This window comes from Buteo buteo, chromosome 11 (genome assembly GCF_964188355.1).
Source record: "Buteo buteo chromosome 11, bButBut1.hap1.1, whole genome shotgun sequence".
NCBI lineage: Eukaryota > Metazoa > Chordata > Aves > Accipitriformes > Accipitridae > Buteo > Buteo buteo.
The window spans coordinates 39,271,384-39,290,809 of NC_134181.1; the positions used below are offsets into that span (position 1 = coordinate 39,271,384).

The window sequence follows — 19,426 nt, forward strand, 5'->3', positions numbered from 1 at the left end:
ATCACAGAAATGATGTATGATAGTGATTATAACAATGCTAAGGACAAAACTCTAATCACACTTTTCCTCTGCATTTCCAAACTGTTTTCCAAACAGAAAACAGAGAGGAGCTGTACTACATCCTTTAGAGAACAAGGACACTGCATAAACTGTATCTTAGCAACAAACGAATTAATAGCATAACTTCCTAGTCTGCTCTACAGAAAAGGCACAACCAGTATTTAGAAACTGAGAAAATAATGAAAGCAGGAAGGCTCACCTCCCCCTTCTTTACAGTCATGGACTGCCGACGAGGAGTGATCTCCTCATTGATGCTGGAGAGGAAGTTCTGTGAGATCCGTAGAGCATCCTGCAGGAGTGGATGATCAGGGTGGCTCACTGGAGTGTGCTTGAGCAAATCCTGACACCAGGAACACAAACAAAGAACAGAACCATGAGCAGCACTATAAGGCAGAAGGGTCTGAGGGCTTCTAACTAGAGCTGTAGAACAAGATGCTCCAGCTGCTTCTTACAGATTAGAGCAAGGCTCTATCTCTAGACGATGAGGATAATACTCTGTGCTTCTTGGTAACACCACTGAAGAGGTAGCAGGGTCCTACCTATGGACTCCCTCCCCTTAGTGTAAAGGGAATAGGCTCTTATGCAGCATGACAGGTTTATTTTTGCAGTCCTGCAGCTCCATGGAAAATTTGAAGGGTGAAGAAAATAGAAAAGGGGCCTAAAGTTTGAAAACTACCTTTCAGATACTTACATGCAGGACAAGTGTGCTGCGAGTCACTCGATCCACTGGCTTGTATAACAGAGCTGTGAAAAAAAAAAAGCAGCAGGAACATAAGGAAGAGGTACCTAAATACAGCCCCTACAGAGCAACTTGTCCAATGCAACTGAATGTACAGGCATAGGCTTATTAACCAATGAGCTACTGGAAAATTCCCTTCTCTAAAGTTAATGTGCTGCACAGCCAATAAAACACACATGAACACACAGAGGAAATAAACATGCTCCACAGCAAACAGATGCCCACTTGTGAGCACGCTCTGCCAGACAGTGGATGAGGAGCACACAAGGCAGTACAGAACAACTGCACACAGCATGGCACACTTCTGACAATTCCCTGGCAACCTGCCTGGTCCCACAGGTCAAAATCGGGCCTTGCACTCTTAAAGTTGCCAAGGAGGTCCCTGAAAGGTTGGCAGTGCATCCCTCCATCTGGAGTTCAGCATGACATGTTGAATGCTTCCAAATCCTGATAATAGGCCAAAACAGGAAGGGTACTCTCTTTTCTGTTAGTGAGTATGGAAGCTTCTTATAACATGGGTTGTCTTCTACCTATGTGCATAGAGACAAGCACCATGGAATCCAATCTTGACCAGGCTCTCTAGATGCTACCATAGGGCAAAAACCATGTAATAATAACTGCTAGGATTGCGTTTGTGCTATCACTGGGTAGCAGATGTTCTCTTAAAATCACAACAGTCCTTTGGTTGACCTGGTTTTGCCAAAAGGGACTGATGAGGTTTTAAGCTGGGCAGGGGCTTCCCTGTGTATGCATGCAGCTTACTATGCATGAGCTCTGCTACTTAGCAAAAGGGAACTGATTTCCCAGGTAGAGCCAGCAGAGACTCCATAACCCTCCAGCATTTAAAAAGAAAAAGGGAGAGTGGAGGTTTGGCAACAGCCTCCACACAGTCCTGACAAACCACAGTCTCCTTTGCATGGATCACTCACTTTCCAAGGAATTTTTCGTCGTCTGATCTTTAGATTCCTTTGTGCTTCTAGCCTTTAGATTCTAAAAGAAAAAGAAAACCCACGTAGCAGACAGTCAATCATCTTGAAATATCACATGGGAATGTAAGAGACTATCTGCTCCTCCAAGGGAGGGCCTAAGTGTGAATGAAGGACAGCCCTATCACAGTTCAAGTCAGTGAAAGAAAAATGTGCTTTCCTTCCTGGTAAATCCACCATTGCCATGTCACAGGCACTCACACATCTCAAATACTAAGCAGTTTTCTTAGGAGTGCATGTCAATAGAGACGCAGCAAAGCAGGGAACCACCTATAGCGACAGGGATGGTGGAGTTTTTAAATCACCTGCAGGAGAAAGACATGTCCATAAGGATGCAGCCGTTGTCACAGCATGTGTACACCACCAATAAATAAAGTAGAAGATTGGGATTCAGTACCTGCAGGTTATACTTCCCTATACCTGTACTCAGAGCTGGGTGACCTTGGACAAGTCAACTCTTTTTCATGGCAGAAAAGGAACAACGCCTGTGACTCTTCTCTTTGCATATGGAACATGAAGCTACATGCTTTAATGTGCTGAGCTCTGAAATCCTCACTAAGACACAAATGCACAAATACCATCACTATCATTCCAAATAGAGTAGGTACTAGCACAATTTCAGAATTATCCTTCAGAAAACAGCAAAACAAAGGAATCACATTTGCTCAGAGCCCAGGACCCTGGGGCCTTAATCTCTATTCTGTTTTCTAGGGACTACCATGGTACTATCTATACATATTACTATTAATAAATGGGAAAGTCCATGAAATGCATTTTAATACTGAAAGAAAAGTAAGCACAGGGGAAGCTACTTTACTAATGAGTTGACACCACTAGAGCACAGGAGTGGTCAGGCAAAGGACCAGAACCTGATGGAAATCCTCAGGAGAGGATAGAAAACATTTGCACTCTGATGAGTAGTACAGCACATCCCAAAAGGCAAGTCTTGCTTCCCTCATTTCACAGAGGGAACATGTTTTGTTTTACCTCTTTATCATAAAAATCTAAAGGGACATGCAATATTGAATGTACTCAAGAGTTTTTTCAGAGCAATAAACGCCCCTAGTATTATTCAGCTCTGATTATTTATCTGCTTGTTTTTACAGACACACATATGAAGTTCATGTTTTCTCGGTTTCTGAGTTCTTCAAGATATAATCACCGCAATACAAAGAGTCAATGAGATCATGCATTGCAGGCAAAGCTGGTGGCCTGGGAAGCCTGAAAAAGTATTTAAAATGTTTTGACACAAGGTATTCCTCTTAAGAGAAGAAATCAGAGCAGCCCAATGAATAATATTATAGATTACAGCTGATGCACTTGCCTTTTTAAACAGAGCTACCTTCTCTTCTCTGCGCCAGTGAAGCCTGCAATTCTGCTGACAGCCATAATGCAAGCCATTAAGGATGGCTTTTTACACCACAATCAGCATCATCATTAGCAAGAGAAATATTTGAGAAACTCAACTGCAGCTTTCTCTTCTAGAAATGCATGAAGGCGGCATAGAGCTGAGAAGTTCAAAGCAACGCCAGTTTTTACAAGATTCCCTGGGTGGGGACAGCACATAAAGACTGTCTATGCAATAACCTCTATTAGCTCGAAGTATAAATCACTGTAAGAACATGAGCTGAAGCAGTGAGTCTATGGGAGCTCACAACTCCTCCAGAAGTCAGGGCTGCAAAGATACTTGGAGGATACACAGGAGTGACATTGCAGGGTATTAGTCAGATCCAGAAGGCTCGTGTGTCTGAATACCATGACATTACCTCAGAGATTTCAGCAAACTGAGCATTGGCTTGGCAGCATTTCTCTGCTGTCTCCATAGCAACTTCATAGTTATCCACAAAGGCCCGGTACACTCCCAGCTGGCTGGCCTGCAGGAAGCAAAACAAAATAAAATAAATGCTAGGGAAGAAGACAGTTTGGGATGGCCAGCCTCAGTATCTAATGATCAGAACATGTTCCTTCACACCAAAGAATTGCAGAGAATGCTGAGCAGACCCAGAAAGACATCTCTGACCTGTCAGCTTTGCTTAACCAGCACAGGTGCTCCCATGCATGCACCCAGTTCCATCTATGCTGAACAAGTTCACTTGTGAAAGATGTGGAAGCCTCCGAGAATGACACATTCTTATTACTGCCATCTATTTTTCTCTTCTGAACTGTCAGATTAGTATCTATTAATATTTTAGCTCATTGATGTAACTGGAGCTGCTGGCTATTTGCCACAAAATATGAATCAGACAGGAATGATTCAGCCCAACAGCATAAATGTGACCCCAGTAAGCTACTTGTTGGCTTTTGCATGATGGACACGCTAAATCAAACCCAGATATTAACCCATATCTGCATTAGTGAACATTGTTATAAGGACAGCAGAGTGCTGAAAATACAGAAAAGAGATCCAGAGCACAATCTGTTTCGAAGGCAGTGACTGCAGCACTAGGTGACAGAAAATGGCAGTTTTTCCAGCAGAAGGAATATGCAATTGGTCCAGAAGAAGATGGAGCAGGCCTCAGAGTGCAGTAATAAGCCATTATTATCACTGAGTCTTAGCACTGATCCTGTTTGCTGACTTAGGAATTGCAGCCGTATTTACACCAGAGCACATAAAATCCAGCTTGGGAAATCCCTGGGTAGCTTCCAAGCTTGTTTGGATTGCAGAGCTGGTTTTGTGTTGCAGAGCTGCACAGGCTGTGCTGTAAACACCTCAGCAGCTTGAAAATACTTGCAAGTGCATGGTCAGTAGTGAGCCAACAGGTGGAGTGCTGTAAAAGGCTCCACTAAAGAGAAGTTTGTTACCAGAAGAGCTTGCACTTACCTTATTTCTGCAACTTCCCTGACACTTCTGCCCAAGACACGCAACAGGCAGAGCAGTTAAATTTCCCACAGACAGTGCTCTTTTCCTCTCCTGCTCTCTCATAATCACTGTGTTCCCCATTCTCTATGGAGCTTTGTGCAAGAGACGATGGAAGAAAAAAAGCCACTCTCAGGAGAACATTCCCTGCACAAATTTCTTTAGCTAACAGAGGCTAAGAAACAGTGAGCTATTTCCTAGGGCACATTTTACTGAAAGATTAGGAACCAACCACAACCCTCATGCAAAATAACACAGTTATGACTGAAGCTGAAGAAAACTGCGCTCACTTATGCCAGGGATGACCTGGCCCCAGCAGTGTGGAGAGAATAAAATCTGTATTTGCCACTGGGACACAAGCTTGTGAAGAAGCTGCTGTTGGAATTACTGATCATTTGCGGGGCTTATGACATTAGGATTTGGATGATGCCAGCTAACACAGCAGAGCTTTAAATCTTCTCCATTCCTGTGTGGCTCTTTCATTTCCTGCTACTCCTGAACAGTCTTTCTAAACTTTCATTTTCCTCCTCTAAACATGCCATCATGAAAACATCTTTTTCATTGAAACCTGAGATTCCAAATAAAGCAATAATTCTGACACACAGTTTTCATGCTCCTTTAAGTTTTCTCTTTTTCAATTAAAAAGAATACACTGAAAATTAAACAAGCTTTGGTAGAAATAACTGACTTCTGGTTAAAATTTTTTCCATTCCTGAAAAAGATCAGTGATAATATTTGCTAAATATTTCTTCATTTCTAAAAACAGTTCTAAAGTGTTTCCTTTCCAGTTATAAAAAAACACTTACAAAATATTCCCCCAAAATGAGAAGCATATTTCACTCCCACATGCCTAGCGCCTTTTTTTCTTTTCCTTAGTTTCAACAGGAAAAAGGTGGAATAACAGTCACTGATGATACAAATGGATCATACTTTGTGCCAGACCACATGAAATTCCAAAACTCCTTGCATGCACTATCTATAACTTCAATCTACGGTGTTTTGTTTTGCATGATATTAAGGAAAATTAATGTCCCCGGGGACCTCAGGATAATAACAAGGATTCCAGTGTTTAGCATCAGTTTGCATGACATGACCACAAGTAAACAGTCTGCTCCAAAAGATTTTATGTACATGCGGTATAGATGTCTTGCAATGCCTGATGTTCTTGCTGTCTCTCTCATCTAGCTGCTTCCCACTGCCTACCAAGAATTATTAGCTTTATCTCACCCAGCAAAGAGTTCACAATTCCCACTGATACTGTACGAAACCACCAGAAACTGAAACTGCTAAGCTAGCTCAAAGCTTCCTGCGCTAGGGCAATTTGCTCCTTTGCTTCCAATACTAATCCAACAAAATCAACGGAACATAAAAATAGAGTACCAGAAGGGCTTAACTCATGCACCTGTGATCACCATCAGCAAGAAATGGTCTTAAACAAAGGCCTAAGTAGCTGTACAGTGCATCAAAGCTTACTCAATAGCCATCGCTGGTAAAGAATATATTCAGGTCTTCTTCAATTAGTGCTATCTTCATTGCTGCACTAAACTTCCAATGCAGTTTGTGAAGCTTCCACTTCTCAGCAGCTTTCTGCATCTTTGCTTCAGCAACCAGCAGCAGGTGGTTTTGTCTTCTTAAACCAGTTGCTCAAATTGCATACCATGAACTACTCACCAAGGCACCAACTTGACCCCTCCTGGCTAAAACATGCTGGCAGTGAAGAACAGAATCCCATATTTTGATCTTGAGCTGCTGGCATGCATGGAAAACATCATCTTCCAGGCACATCTACCCCTGCTCCATAGGGGATGGGGATGGTGCTGGGCTACACAGCTGCTAACAATTGAGTGACCCTGGTAAAGCGCACTCCCCATCCAATAAACCCCTCACTGGAATGTCACTCCTACCCTGAGAATCAGAGGCGCCTCAGGAATGCAGAGATTCTTTTCTTTTCTAAAAAGGAAAAACCAGCTCCTTTAATCCTTTGCTCTCTGCACATGCTAGGGGAGAGGCTAAAGGGGCCAAAAGAATCTCCTAGAATGCAAACAATTTGTCATCTGGCTCAGAAACTCAGCAATTTTAATTCAGCCTCAGAAACATGCTGTATATGTCTTTGTCCTGTTCTGCACTCGGAGAATTTTGTTGAGGCTGCTTGGAGGATTCTCAGCAGCAGGTTGACTGCATCAGCATAGCAGCAAGGGGAATATCAAGGCCGGGATGGTGGTAGAAAAGCAAAGCCAAAGGTGATGACCATAAAAGAGAGAAAATCAGCAGAAGATAGAGCAAAGCACCACAGAGAGAAGGAAGTATGTGTGAGGGAGTTCAGCAATAATGAGAAACACTTAGCTGTCAGTGTTAAAAAGTATGCTTTTTAACACTGCCATTCTCCCATCTTCCTTTAAAGCAAACAGTTTGATGACACTGCAGACACCCTGGAGATTCAACGTTTCTGTGAAATTGTATTTGTATTAGTATCATAGCTTGCTGGAGTCTTTAATTAAATGCAATGAAACAGCCACTTTTGCTGTAGGCCTTTCACTGCAGTGGCAAAGCTAGAAGCCTCTCATCTAAGCCCGCTATGGGCTTTCAACTCTTTGGTCTATGCACAGTCACCAAAGGGAATTGTACCAGCACCTGTGAGATGAATGAGAGGTAACAGAAACTTTGGTGATGGTAGTTGACTCACCAACTTTTGGAAGAGGTCCCCTACACGTTGCTGGTGACTCCACTGCTGCACTCGGGGAAAGAGCCCATCATAGAATTCTTTATGGATCTCATAGAGCTCAGGCACTTTGAAGAATATTGTCTCAATCTGCTGACTAGTCAGCACAGGCTGAGAGGTGGTGGCAGCTGCTTTCAAAGGCTTCATAGGCTGAAATGAGGAAAGAAGGAAATTGTTACCATGCAAACCAAGTACATTCACCTTTGCCACATTACAACACATCCCTCCAGAGAGCTGTTTTTCATCCTATTAATAAGTGATATTTGCATTCACACAACTGAAAGCTAGACATTAACAAGTTCTCTCATGGGTATTGGCCATCCCTGGCAGGTGGATTTTCCCAGGATATTAATGGTGCAATTAAAATCCCTTTGCACTCCATTTCCTTAATCTCTGTCCAAATGTACAGCAACGTGTCTAAAAATTAGCACAGGATCCTGAAAGACAGGGCTCCTGGATACTACCACACTAGTAACTCCCTGGTTGTGCCATACCCAGTCCTTTCTTTAAGCCTGTCTTTGTCTACTGGAGAAGAGGAATAACTGGTGCCCTTTGCACCCAGCGACTTGTAACCCATGGTATGTGAAGTTCTGGGAAACTCTGGATGGAAGCAGCAGTGAAAATTGACATACCAGTGTTTGATATGGTATCTGCCACCAGCACTTACCAGCAGCAGAGCCTCCAGGTGGCTCAGGTAGGTTTCCTCACTGGCTAGGATTCCTGACAGGACCCATTTTCTCATCTCCAGGCCTTTCTCCAGGTCTGGCTCACTCTACAAAGAAGTTGGTAAGGAGAAAAAAGAAAAATAAAAAAGAAAAAACAAAGCAAAAACAAAGAAGAGAAAAAAAGGGAGGGAAGAGAGAAAGAAAAAAACAAGAATGAGGATGGAGAGTAAAAGATATCATTCAGCTAACCACAGCATATTTGGTTTTTTGGTTTACTTTCAGACTAAAAAAACCAACCAAGCAAAAAACCCACCTGTGCTTAGTGTCCTGTTTCTAGAAACATGCAAACATAAAACATTAAAGAAATTTTTATTTACCAGCAACTGATGTCACAGATTATTTACAGGTGTTAGCTTTAGTCATCCAACTTTGGTGCCTCAATTAGGCACCCAGACTTCTTCACAAAATTCAAAATACAGAACTTAAAAATTCAGAATTTATCCTCCTAAACAAATCTTAGGGGCCCTTGGTTATGTGCAATTCACTCCCTCATCCCACGAGAATTCTCTGTGATCTTACTCCAAAGCCATGTTTCTCTATGCAGACAGGATCTCTTCCCCTGCATCTACACAGATGCACATGAATATACAGCAGTTACAGTCCGACATTGCTGTTAAGACGGTTGTTCTTTCTCCCACTCTCTACTATTCACTAAATTATTTTTCAGTGCCAGCTTGCACAATGTCTACTTTTAGTTAGAGGACGGAATAATCAGCAGTGCTTGGAACACACATGCTGATTTTCTTATTGGGATTCCATGAAGGAGTTCTTAACCAAAATAACTGAAGAAACAGAGAGAAAAAAAAAAATTTCATGGGCAAATGTACACATCAAGGAAAGACTAACATCAAGTGTTAAGAGAAGCAAAATCCCCTCTGTTGAATTTCAATTATCCTTCCTCTCACAACTATTACCTGAAAAATGTTTAACCTGATAAAGTGGAATTGAGTATTTCCATAAACTCTGAAAAAAATGTGGCCAAACAATGAAGGTTATAAATAGTGAAAAACACCCCCCTTTTACAGAATCTTATTTCCAGTTCCTTTCATTTCTGTCATTCACAGAAATGGCTTTTTACAATTCTTGCAACCTTTTTATGTTGTTAAATGTCTCTAAGAATAGAGTCAGTGGTTGGATCTGAAAGGGTAGATACTTTTCAAGGGCTTTGGGTAGGTTGTTTGGGGCTCCATCCTACTTCTAATATCCAGAGGAATCTTCAGCTATTGATTTCAGCAGCAGGAGGATCAGGAAACATAGCAGTATGCTCCACTCTACTGACAGAACATAAAGCACTATAGCTGACAAAAAAAGCTCTATTTAGTTTAGGGTCCTGTGCTTTGAACCCTGCTGTATATTTGAGGCTCATTATGGAGAGAAGGTATCTTGGCTATAGGTAAGCTTACAGTAACTACCACATTCTGAGTGTGACTTTGAGCCTACACACCACACGAAGAAAGAAACAGATCCTCACGCTCCCAGATATTTCTGGATTCAGCCTCATAAATAACCATCCTGATTTTTGAACACTTTCATTAAATTTCACAAGCTATTTTCTAGGCTAAAAGACCTTGCAGCAACTACTTTATAAAAATTTTGTGAGGTGTCAAATACCACCACCACCTTTTAAATAAAAGTGGCAGACAGAAGCTGTTCTAAGGAAATGAGTAGAATTTACACACACATCAGGTACTACATGGAAAGAAGAACTTGTCTTTGCATCCCACCCTTCAGTGAGGTTCAGTAAGAACCGCAGTGCCTTTTAAAATCTTGAAAGGGCATCTCAAAGAAGCTAGGAATTTGTAATTCAGCAGTCGTGTTCAGAAGATTTCAGAAAAACACCAGTGACGAACTACATGGTAAAATGAATGCTGCAACAGATTCTGTGCATCTACAGAGCACCCGTGTGACTACCTGTTACAGCTCAAACAGAAGTGTGCAACAACATTATGACCATTCCTTATGATTTCTGTACCGGTAGTACCTGGATGTCCACCTCATGCACCATTCTGTAAGGCATGGTATATACATGTAATCAAAACAGACAACCCCAGGATGTTTAACAAAGATTCCTTCATCCAAAGAGGCAGGGATGTAGCAGTCCTCGTGCAAGAAAAACACAATACCTCTTGGTTTCCAAAGATTCTTACAACACTTACAAAAGAAAAATGCAGCTTCACAAAGAAGCATTGAGAATAACTAACAGTGCTCCAAAGTCCCCACTGCTGAGGATGAGGTAACTGGTCAATATTGTCACAGCACTATAATTATCTTTAGCAGGTTCTCTTGGAGGAGGTGAGGATTTAAAAAACAGCTGGGTATGTTTGTAACATCTGTAAAGAGCAGCACACAATAGCAAGTTATTTAAATGATTCAAACTTCCCCATCGTGACAGTGGCACAACAGTTTTCCTCTTCACAAATAAAAGCTTTAATTTACCAGTCAGTTCTTGCTGGGCACTGTCAGCTGACAGAGACAGCATTTTCTGCCTGAATGTTAATTTCCTCTCTTTAAAAGAGATGTACTTTCAGAGAGACAAACATCTCCCAGGACACACTAGAGGCCTTCCTTCCTGGCCATTACCACAAGGTCACTTTGCAAAGTCCACGGTATTGTCCTAACCCTTTTTAAGAGGAGCATTTTCCAAGCGTGATGTTTGCAATACTCTAGCCTCAGATGCAGCCAGACAGGGCAGGGCCTGGCTGCTTTAAGCTACAGTACAGCAGTTGCTGAAGAAACCCTCAGGGGAGTTTATCCACCAATCACATAGCACATTACAAGGTTTCCAATGCAGTACCTCAAATTTACATACAGATTCCTCATATGTGAAAAGATGATCTCCTGCTGCTCCTGCTGTGTCAGGGATCAATACGACACCATGGCACTGCTGTCTGCATTGTGCTACCACTCTGTATTTCCTCCTGAAAGCCAGTGCCCTGACAAGAGTTTCCTGCTGAGGGAAGCCTTTTCTGACAATGTCATCTGGGGCTGCGCTGAGCCGCAGCTCTTGCTGCTGGATGAACATCTGGAAAAGAGCCCCTGTGCTTCTTCAGCCTCGGGGTGCTTTTTAAGTCACACTTGTTATGAAATGTACTCCAGGACTGAGAAATTCACTGGGAGCTGGTGCCAACATCAGGAGGAGCAAGTTTATTATTTGGTATTACAACATTCCTCACTTACAGAATTGGGAACAGGCTCACCTGCTCACCCAAAACAAGACAGAGCAATTAGCAGGCAGAGATACTGCGAGACTGTCCTTCCACTCTCCCCTTACAGCACACCAAGATGTGATGCACCCAAGTGCCAAGGGCATTTTTTGCTTTGCCCATATCTGACAAAAGATGGAAACAAAGAGCAACGCTGTGACAAGAACAGCCTCACTGACTGCTGTTTCTGCACTCCAGGCAGAAGGGCAGGTAAGAGAGGGAACATCCTGGGTGTAGGTATCAAGCTCCCCACCAGTCCAGGGAGAGAACTCCTTTCCCCTACCCTGGCAAGAAGGAAGCAGTCCAAAAAACTTTGAGCTGCTTGTGGCAAGGGGAGGAGCTGGTACCACATCCACCAGACCACATCAGCTAGGGGAAAATACACCTATTGACCAAATTGCAGATGGGATGTTCCCAGCAGGATGTGGGAGCAGCCTCTATTGGCAAATTCTAACCACTCAGAAGGGAGTGCCAGGTGGTCAGCAGTCCATCCCATCCTTCCTACCCAGCTTGGTTGGCCCGTTTTTTACTTGTACAAGTCTGACTAGTATTTCATGTTCTGACTCTGTCCCTACCTCTTTGATGCCAGCATCCATTTCTAGCCTTTCTGCGCTGCCCTACCATTTCTTGGCTACCTCTTGACCCACATGTTTCAGAATAAATCTGTCTTACAAGACTGTCACAAGGCAGCAGCCAGAGCATTCCTGTCTGCCTGCCATGGGAGCTGTGAGGACCCAACACCCAGCCAGTTCTGGATAAGCAAGCAAGAAACCAGTTCTTTGGTTCCACTCCTAATGAACTACATTTTTTAAAAAAGAAAACAAAAAGGAAGGTGGAAAGCAGTATAAAGGAAGCTTTCCAGGTATCTCATGCCTATAAGCTTCTGGTGTTTTCTTCTCAACTGGGTGGTGCTTCTTGCTATTCCAAAGACTGAAAAACCAAAAGATTGAGTCACAGTCATAAATGCAATCTTCCGACCTGAACCAAGGCCAGTCAGAGTGGTTAGAAGCACTGAAGATATTAGACAGAATGCATACAGTGGCCCGGAGCCATGGCTGTTTTGAATGTGTTTACAGCTTGTCAGCCTAAGTACTTTAGTTTACTAACCAGGTTGGCATTGCATGTTGTATTCAATTACTGCAAGCCTGAGATTCACCAGCTCCAAGGATTAGACAGATTCAGCTCTTCTTGACTCTGTTTAAAGAACTCAGGGCTTTCTGGCTGTTGTTTAAATTAACAGCAATAATTGTTTTCTTGCAAATGTTAGAAGAACACAGATTAAGAATCTAGAAACCACAACACATAAGATTTTGCAAAGTGGTTGCTGCTGGCACAGCTCTGTAAAGAGAATCAGTGATTCAAAGTGGGCGTATAAAAGGCACTTTAACTCTCAGACCTTCCTTTGGTACAGTGTGTTCACATGCTGTGCAATGAATGCGTTCAAAGGAGAGGTTTCCAGTAAGGACAGCTCAGAATCTCATAGAGAAGCTGACAGTCTACAAAGAAGAAAAACTATTCCTTTCAATTTTTAAAGTGTAAATATCTTTGAAACATTCTGCTAAACAGGCTGGAGGTGTCTCATTGTCTTGGTGATATTAAACAGGGCAAATTCTGTAATCAAGCCAATCATGCTCCATTCAGGGAGAGGAAGGAGCAGGGAGAGGAGCCAACATTATTTATAACATCAGTACTGGTGTGCCAGCTCTCCTCAGGAAGGGTTGTACATCCAGGCAGAGCCCTTAAGGAGCAAAGAGTTGGAGAATAAAAAAGGAAAAGTTGCATCTGTTGGGGGTGGTGAGACGAAAGTGACAGTAAAACAAACCAAACAAACAAAACCAAATACTGAGAGGAAGAAAGGAGAAGGGTTTGGCAATGCTGGAGAGGGAAGGACAAGCTAGGAACAGTAGTACCAAGCAGAGCAGTAATCCCATTTATTGCTGTAGCTTCAGAGGTCAACTTTTCTGGACCCTCTTGGGACCAAGCTAGGAGAAACGTCCACAACCTGCTCTGCTACAGCCCTGCTTTCTGCATAGCTTGGCAGATAGTGAGAACAAAAGATTCTGGTCTGAGGACCGGTAATGGCTGCCAATGCTGCGCCAACCACGGACTGCACAGCAGAAAAGGGAAGAGAAATTCCACCTGGAAATCTTTTAAGTGCCAGCCAATTTCCCCTCCACACAGAACAGAAAGTCAGAGTTAGTTGCTCAGCTTTAGCACTCCTGCCTTCCTGGGCGTGATATATACAAGAATAGGAGAGATCTGTTTTGGCAAAAACATCATCTTCTAAACTCTAGAGAAGTGACTCCATTTCCTGGGGGGTGGAACCAGCTTTGCCTTTCCACTGGCAGCCCTGCGCCCACCTCCACACAAGCCTTTGAGCCTGGCTTTGTTGGTGAGCTGATCTTGAAAGGCCTTTCTTATTTCTGCTCTTCCCATTGCTGTAATCTCTCCCCATGTAGCAGCAACAGGATCATGATGACTGAAGCTTCCCATCCTCTCTCCAAGCTGCAAACTACCCACTCCAAAACTCTTGGCGATAACTCTTCTCTGGTGAAGGGTGCCAGTCACTAACTTTCCAGCTGTCCCAACACCTTCCTGTGCCCCAAGAATACTGTAGCAAGTTCTCCCTCTGTCCTCTAGCTCTATCCAGGTGTCTTCTCTACTTTTCACCCTAGCTGTTTGGGGAAGACCGACATATTCTCTCTCTTTCTGGGAGTGAATTATCACCACCTATTACAAACACTGTCTGACACCTTTTGCAGCTACCAGCACTGTCTTATTTGGCAAACATTTGGGCTGACATTTTCCAAGACAGGTTTCCAGAATTTTTGGAAAGTTCAATCACAACAGTTCAACTGTTACAGAAAGCAAGGTTCAGGAAAATTAAATCACTTCTCAAGCTAAATAAACAAACAACTTAAGCATTAGTGGAACCTATTTCTCCTTTTTTCTCTTTCCCCTGTAGGCTTGCTTCAGAGCAACAGTCAAAGTTTGGCAAAAGCATTGGCTTTATGCCAGGACATGCGTCAGCAGCTCAGCATGAGATTCTGGAAGAGCCAGAAGAGGGTGTACGACCTAGCTTGCTCAACACAAACATTTGTTAAAGCCTCCTTATCACAAGCACGACACGTCAAGGGATGCTGAGATCCACACTATAAACGCCCATGTTGATTATGTCCTCTCTGGGTCACAGACAAAACTGATGCTGGTGCACCTCTTGTCACCCTCCTTGGATAGCAACAGATGTTTGTGCAATGGACACACAGCAGGTGGAATATAAATACATAAGAGGTGGCTGAAGTGGTACAGTTTGGAGGCAGAGCAGCCAGCATCTTTTAGTCTGCTTATATGATGCAGGTGGTAGGGAGGATTGGAAAACAGATCCCAAATGACAAGGCGTAAACACCACAAACCTTCTGGGAGTCAATTGCAGCACTCAGTTCCTGGAACACAAAACATGAAGCGCTGTTCTCAAGTCACCCGATATGCTGAGGGAACAACATGAAGCCCCTCCACAAGTAGTCCAGGAGATATCGCTTCATTCTCTTTTAGAAAGAGACACTGCTTTTGCCAATCTGCACTTTCTCTATGGTGGCTAGGTAGACCAGGTGGAACCCTGATGTGCTATCCAACCAAAGGCTATAGCTGCTATAAGGAGATGGAAGGACTTCAAACACTTGGCAGAAAAATACAAAGCCCACAGCAAGCCCACAAAATAAGTCAAAGCAAAATGCCCTCAATAGCCAGACAGCAACAACCCAATCTCCAAGAGGAAGGCTGGTCTCATGGATAAGGTAGATGAACATCACACCGGAATGCTGCTGTGTCAGTGTGATGCTAAGCAAATGACTTTGAATTACATTTAAAACAAACAAACAAAAAATCATCTGCAATATTTTCCATTTTCTGGGTACCTGACTGGAGTGTTGTTAACTCTTGGTTGCAAGTGAAATTAAAGGGATTTTACTTTAAATGTGAAGAAAACTGCATTAAAAGTCAGAGCCTGGTTTTGTAGAACATTACGCATCTCACATTAAGCAGCCAAAACTAGCAGACACTTTTCCTATAATCTGTCTGCCTTGATTACCTGTGGTTAGTGAACATACCATTCTCTTATCTCACAGGAACATTGCAAGGATAATTAAGACCTGTATAGCATTCCAACTGCATTTGGAGTTAATGGTTATGCCAAAAGGAAATGAGTACTGTTGTACTCCAAGCGGTTTGCACAGTGTCCTGTAAATAAGGTATACACATAGCTCTAGAGATAAAATACTGAATCCAGTGAGTATCATTCACTATATACACTGACCAGTGCAGGAGCCTCATAGAAAAAATAGGACATGATTGTGTAATTGAAAGTTATCATAAAGAGATCTGGGGGTTTGGGTTGAGGGCAAGTGGAATATGAGTCAACAGTGTGCCCTGGCAGCCAAAAGGGCCAACCGTGTCCTGGGGTGCATCAAGCACAGCACAGCGAGCTGGTCCAGGGAGGCGATTGTCCCACTCGGCACAACACTGGTGCGGCCTCACCTCGAGCACTGTGTGCAGTTTTGGGCGCCTCACTGTAAGAAGGACATCAAACTATTAGAGTGTGTCCAGAGGAGGGCAAGACTTACGAGGAACAGCTGAGGTCACTTGGCTTGTTCAGCTTGGAGAAGAGAAGGCCGAGGGGTGCCCTCATCGCAGTCTGCAACTTCCTCAAGAGGGGCAGCAGAGGGGGAGGTGCTGATCTCTTCTCTCTGGTGACTAGCGATAGCACACGAGGGGATGGAATGGAGCTGCATCAGGGGAAGTTCAGATTGGACATTGGGAAATGGTTCTTCGCTGAGAGGGTGGTCGGTCACTGGAGCAGGGTCTCCAGGGAAGTGGTCACAGCACCATGCCTGTCAGAGCTCAAGGACCATCTGGACGATGCTCTAAGTCAGATGATTTAGTCTTACGTAGTCCTGCGATGAGCAGGGACTTGGACTTGATGATCCTTAATGGGTCCCTTCCAACTTGAGATATTCTATGATTCTATGATTCAAGACAAGGCTATAGGCACAAGGCAAGGCTGGATAACCGTAGTAACTTCTTAACTTCTGAATGACTTCACAGTCTTAGTATTTTGTCAAAGTGGTGTATATAGTGCATGTGCTGTGTTGTTACATACAGTTAACTGTTGATTCCTAGACTCTGGTCATAAAAATAATCTAAAATTTTCAGAATTAATTGCAGGCACCTAAGAAAGAAGTAAAAGGGCAAGGAGACAACTATAAAAGCACATACAGGTAAACAAAAAAATGTTTTCTGCTAATCAAGCATAGTGAAAAAGAAAATAGAACAGACATACGTCCGGGTATTTCTGATCCAATACATTTTAAGTGCTTGGCTCAGCACAGTGTATTTGAAACTTAATTTTGTTACTGATGTCTTTTCCACTACAGCTGAAAAACATAACTACAGTAAAAGCCATGTAACAAGTTGTGATGACAGAAAGTTTAACTTGTTTGGGAAATACTGCAACCATATATAAATTAGTCTCTTCCTCCTTGTCATGGACCGTCCTTCATGAGTGGCATTGCTATTTGTGGACTAATTACAGAGAGGATCAACTGAAGTGGCTGAGGTTCACGATTAAAAGTCTAATCAGTATCAGGACACCTCTTTCTTTTGGAAGCCATAAAACACCTTTTTATAGTCAGAGAAAAGAAAGCAGCCATTTGTGTTAAAAATTATTTTTAAGGCGGCAGCCTTCTAGTGTTATTAAGGTAAATTTGAAATTAACTCCTGTTAAATGCTTATGAGGCAATATTCAAAGAAGTAAAGAAGAGGATTAAATATTAGGCAGTGTCTCTTTCAGGCCCCCAGTCACAGGCACTATGACAGCTAGTTCTTTGAAGATAACTCTCAGCCATATGTAGTCACATAGTGTTTTTCCTTCATCCTGAGAAACATAACCTGGAAATCTCAAGCCAACATTAAAACATTCTTGGAGCTTTTGAATTTACTAATTATCATTTCTTCATTCAAAAGCCTCTTACATATCACAAGAATTCTCATCTTGAGAGATAAAAAAGCATCTCAGAATTAACAGACTAAAGCATAAGCAGCTAACTAGATTCCATACTTTACAGTCAAATAAAATTAAGCAAATATCAACAATATATGTACTTGATAATGCTTTAAGAGATCTTGACAATGCACTTTTATAAATAAGAAAGAACAAGAAGAACACTGTCTCAAGTAGGCTTCTTAATCTAACATTCATCCTAGAAAAAGTAAGGAAGCATATGATATGGCACTCACCAATAAAGACTAATAGAAGGATGTATATAATGAATGCTGAGTAGCAATGGTTTGTGGAACTTGTCAGACTCGACATTGTTTTGATGTGAGATAAATGTCTGATAAAGGTGATGGTGTTGACTTACATGTACACTGATATCTGTAAAATATCCATCTTCTTCTCCCATGACATCTTAATTAATAGGACAGAACAAGATAAAGCCGACACATAAGTTAAACCACTTAAATGACAGATTTCAAAGTGTCATTTACAATGTGGGAATTCCAGATTGTTTGGCTACGCTTTCTTAGAAATACATTAGGAAGGAAGTGATAGTTGTCTTTGTGCTATTAAGCACTTTTATGAATGACTTAGGGAAACCAAAAGTTTGAAGATTGGACAAAGATACTCAGGGAAGCAGCAACCTGGGATTGAAGTGCTCTACAATCTAGGAAGCAAAACGATAAAGAGAAACAAAGATTGAAAGTCAAACAGATTAATTCAAGCTGAAACTAGGACACCTTTGACTGTGAAGACAGCATTCAATAGTTATTTACCAAGGCAAGCAGCAGATTCTCTACCAAGACTATTGTGAAAACAAAAATAGAAATTTTCCTTAAGTTCCAAGCTATAGCCATGCTACTGAACCTGAAGCAAAAATAAAGCAAGATAGCCTGAAGGTCCACATCAAACCACAGGTCAGGCTAGGTGGTCCCTTCTGAACTTTTTATCTACCATAATTGATTATATAGATAGCTATTTAGCGAATAGTCAGATTTGTTATAAGAAGTAGCCATCTTCCACCCAAAGTCACCATACTTCAGAGCTGGCAGTTTTAATTCCTCTTATTCCATTGTCACAGGGTAAAGGAAACAGATCTTATATTCTAGATGCTTTATCAAAGCCTTTAACCTACCTGAAAATAACTCTTATTTTCCTTGTGAAAGGCAATGACAACCCACACGCACAGATGCATTAACATCATAACGTAGGATGTTTTGTTCCAGAGCCTCCTTTCCAGGATATCTGGTATTTAGAGACCCTCTCAACAGCAATTAATCACCAATTCTCTCCACTAAAATTCAAAAAGGGTGAAAAACTGAGGCTTAAAAAAAATCATACACACAACACTCATCCCTGAAGTTTAGGCTTAGCATCAGCTAGAAGCCACAATTTAGCTTTATATATACAGTATCAATCAGGCACTGCTATATTATGCCAGGTAATCTGTCCTACAGTGCTAGTAGTCCCTGTCTTTGCTTCCTGTTAAAGCAGTCTACCCCTTGCAAACCTGCAAGTCTTTGCTGACACCAAAAAGGCAGGAAAGGACTCAGACTCACTGATTTTGTAGATTCCAGAGACCCTGAAGATAGGGTGTCTCGGCTGCCCCGACTCTTGGAACTGAGATGGGGTGAGGATGATGGCGAGTCATCAATATAGGGCATCATATCATGATGTCGCCTCTGTTCTTCAGCACGGTCTGCATCATACGCATAGCTAGGTGGTGTGCCACTGAATGAAGCATCTGTAAAAACACAGGAGAAAAATCTGTCCGGTCAGAGTCAAGCTGGACAGGAGACAGACTGGTCAACCAAGGCACTGCCTGCCTCCCAGCTATTATGATTACTTATCAGTAAACCCAGAGTCAGCGATAGTTAAATATAGATCAAGTGGAGGTGTAAATTTAATTAAACTCATGTTGTCACCAAACGTTCACTTCACTCATTTTAAGTCCTAAAAGGTAAAGTCCTTTCTAATACCTAACATTGGTGTTCATTGAATTACAGCTCCTTCCCTCAAGTTTTCTTTCAAAAGCATTAGCATGAAAATAAATCCTTTTGCAGTCTCCATAAAAGTTATGCAGTC

At 42.3% G+C, this 19,426-nt stretch overlaps 1 protein-coding gene across 1 annotated transcript in view; it reads right to left on the reverse strand.

Moving 5' to 3' along the window:
- Window positions 1–19,426, reverse strand: part of BCR (BCR activator of RhoGEF and GTPase) — a 107,524-nt gene that overhangs the window by 36,199 nt on the left and 51,899 nt on the right. The window contains exons 2-8 of the mRNA XM_075041668.1: window positions 18,901–19,085; window positions 8,029–8,133; window positions 7,326–7,511; window positions 3,552–3,659; window positions 1,729–1,789; window positions 752–804; window positions 260–400 (exon numbers count right to left, since the gene is read on the reverse strand). Of these exons, the coding sequence (XP_074897769.1) occupies window positions 260–400; window positions 752–804; window positions 1,729–1,789; window positions 3,552–3,659; window positions 7,326–7,511; window positions 8,029–8,133; window positions 18,901–19,085 (839 nt within the window). The remainder of the gene's footprint in view (window positions 1–259; window positions 401–751; window positions 805–1,728; window positions 1,790–3,551; window positions 3,660–7,325; window positions 7,512–8,028; window positions 8,134–18,900; window positions 19,086–19,426) is intronic.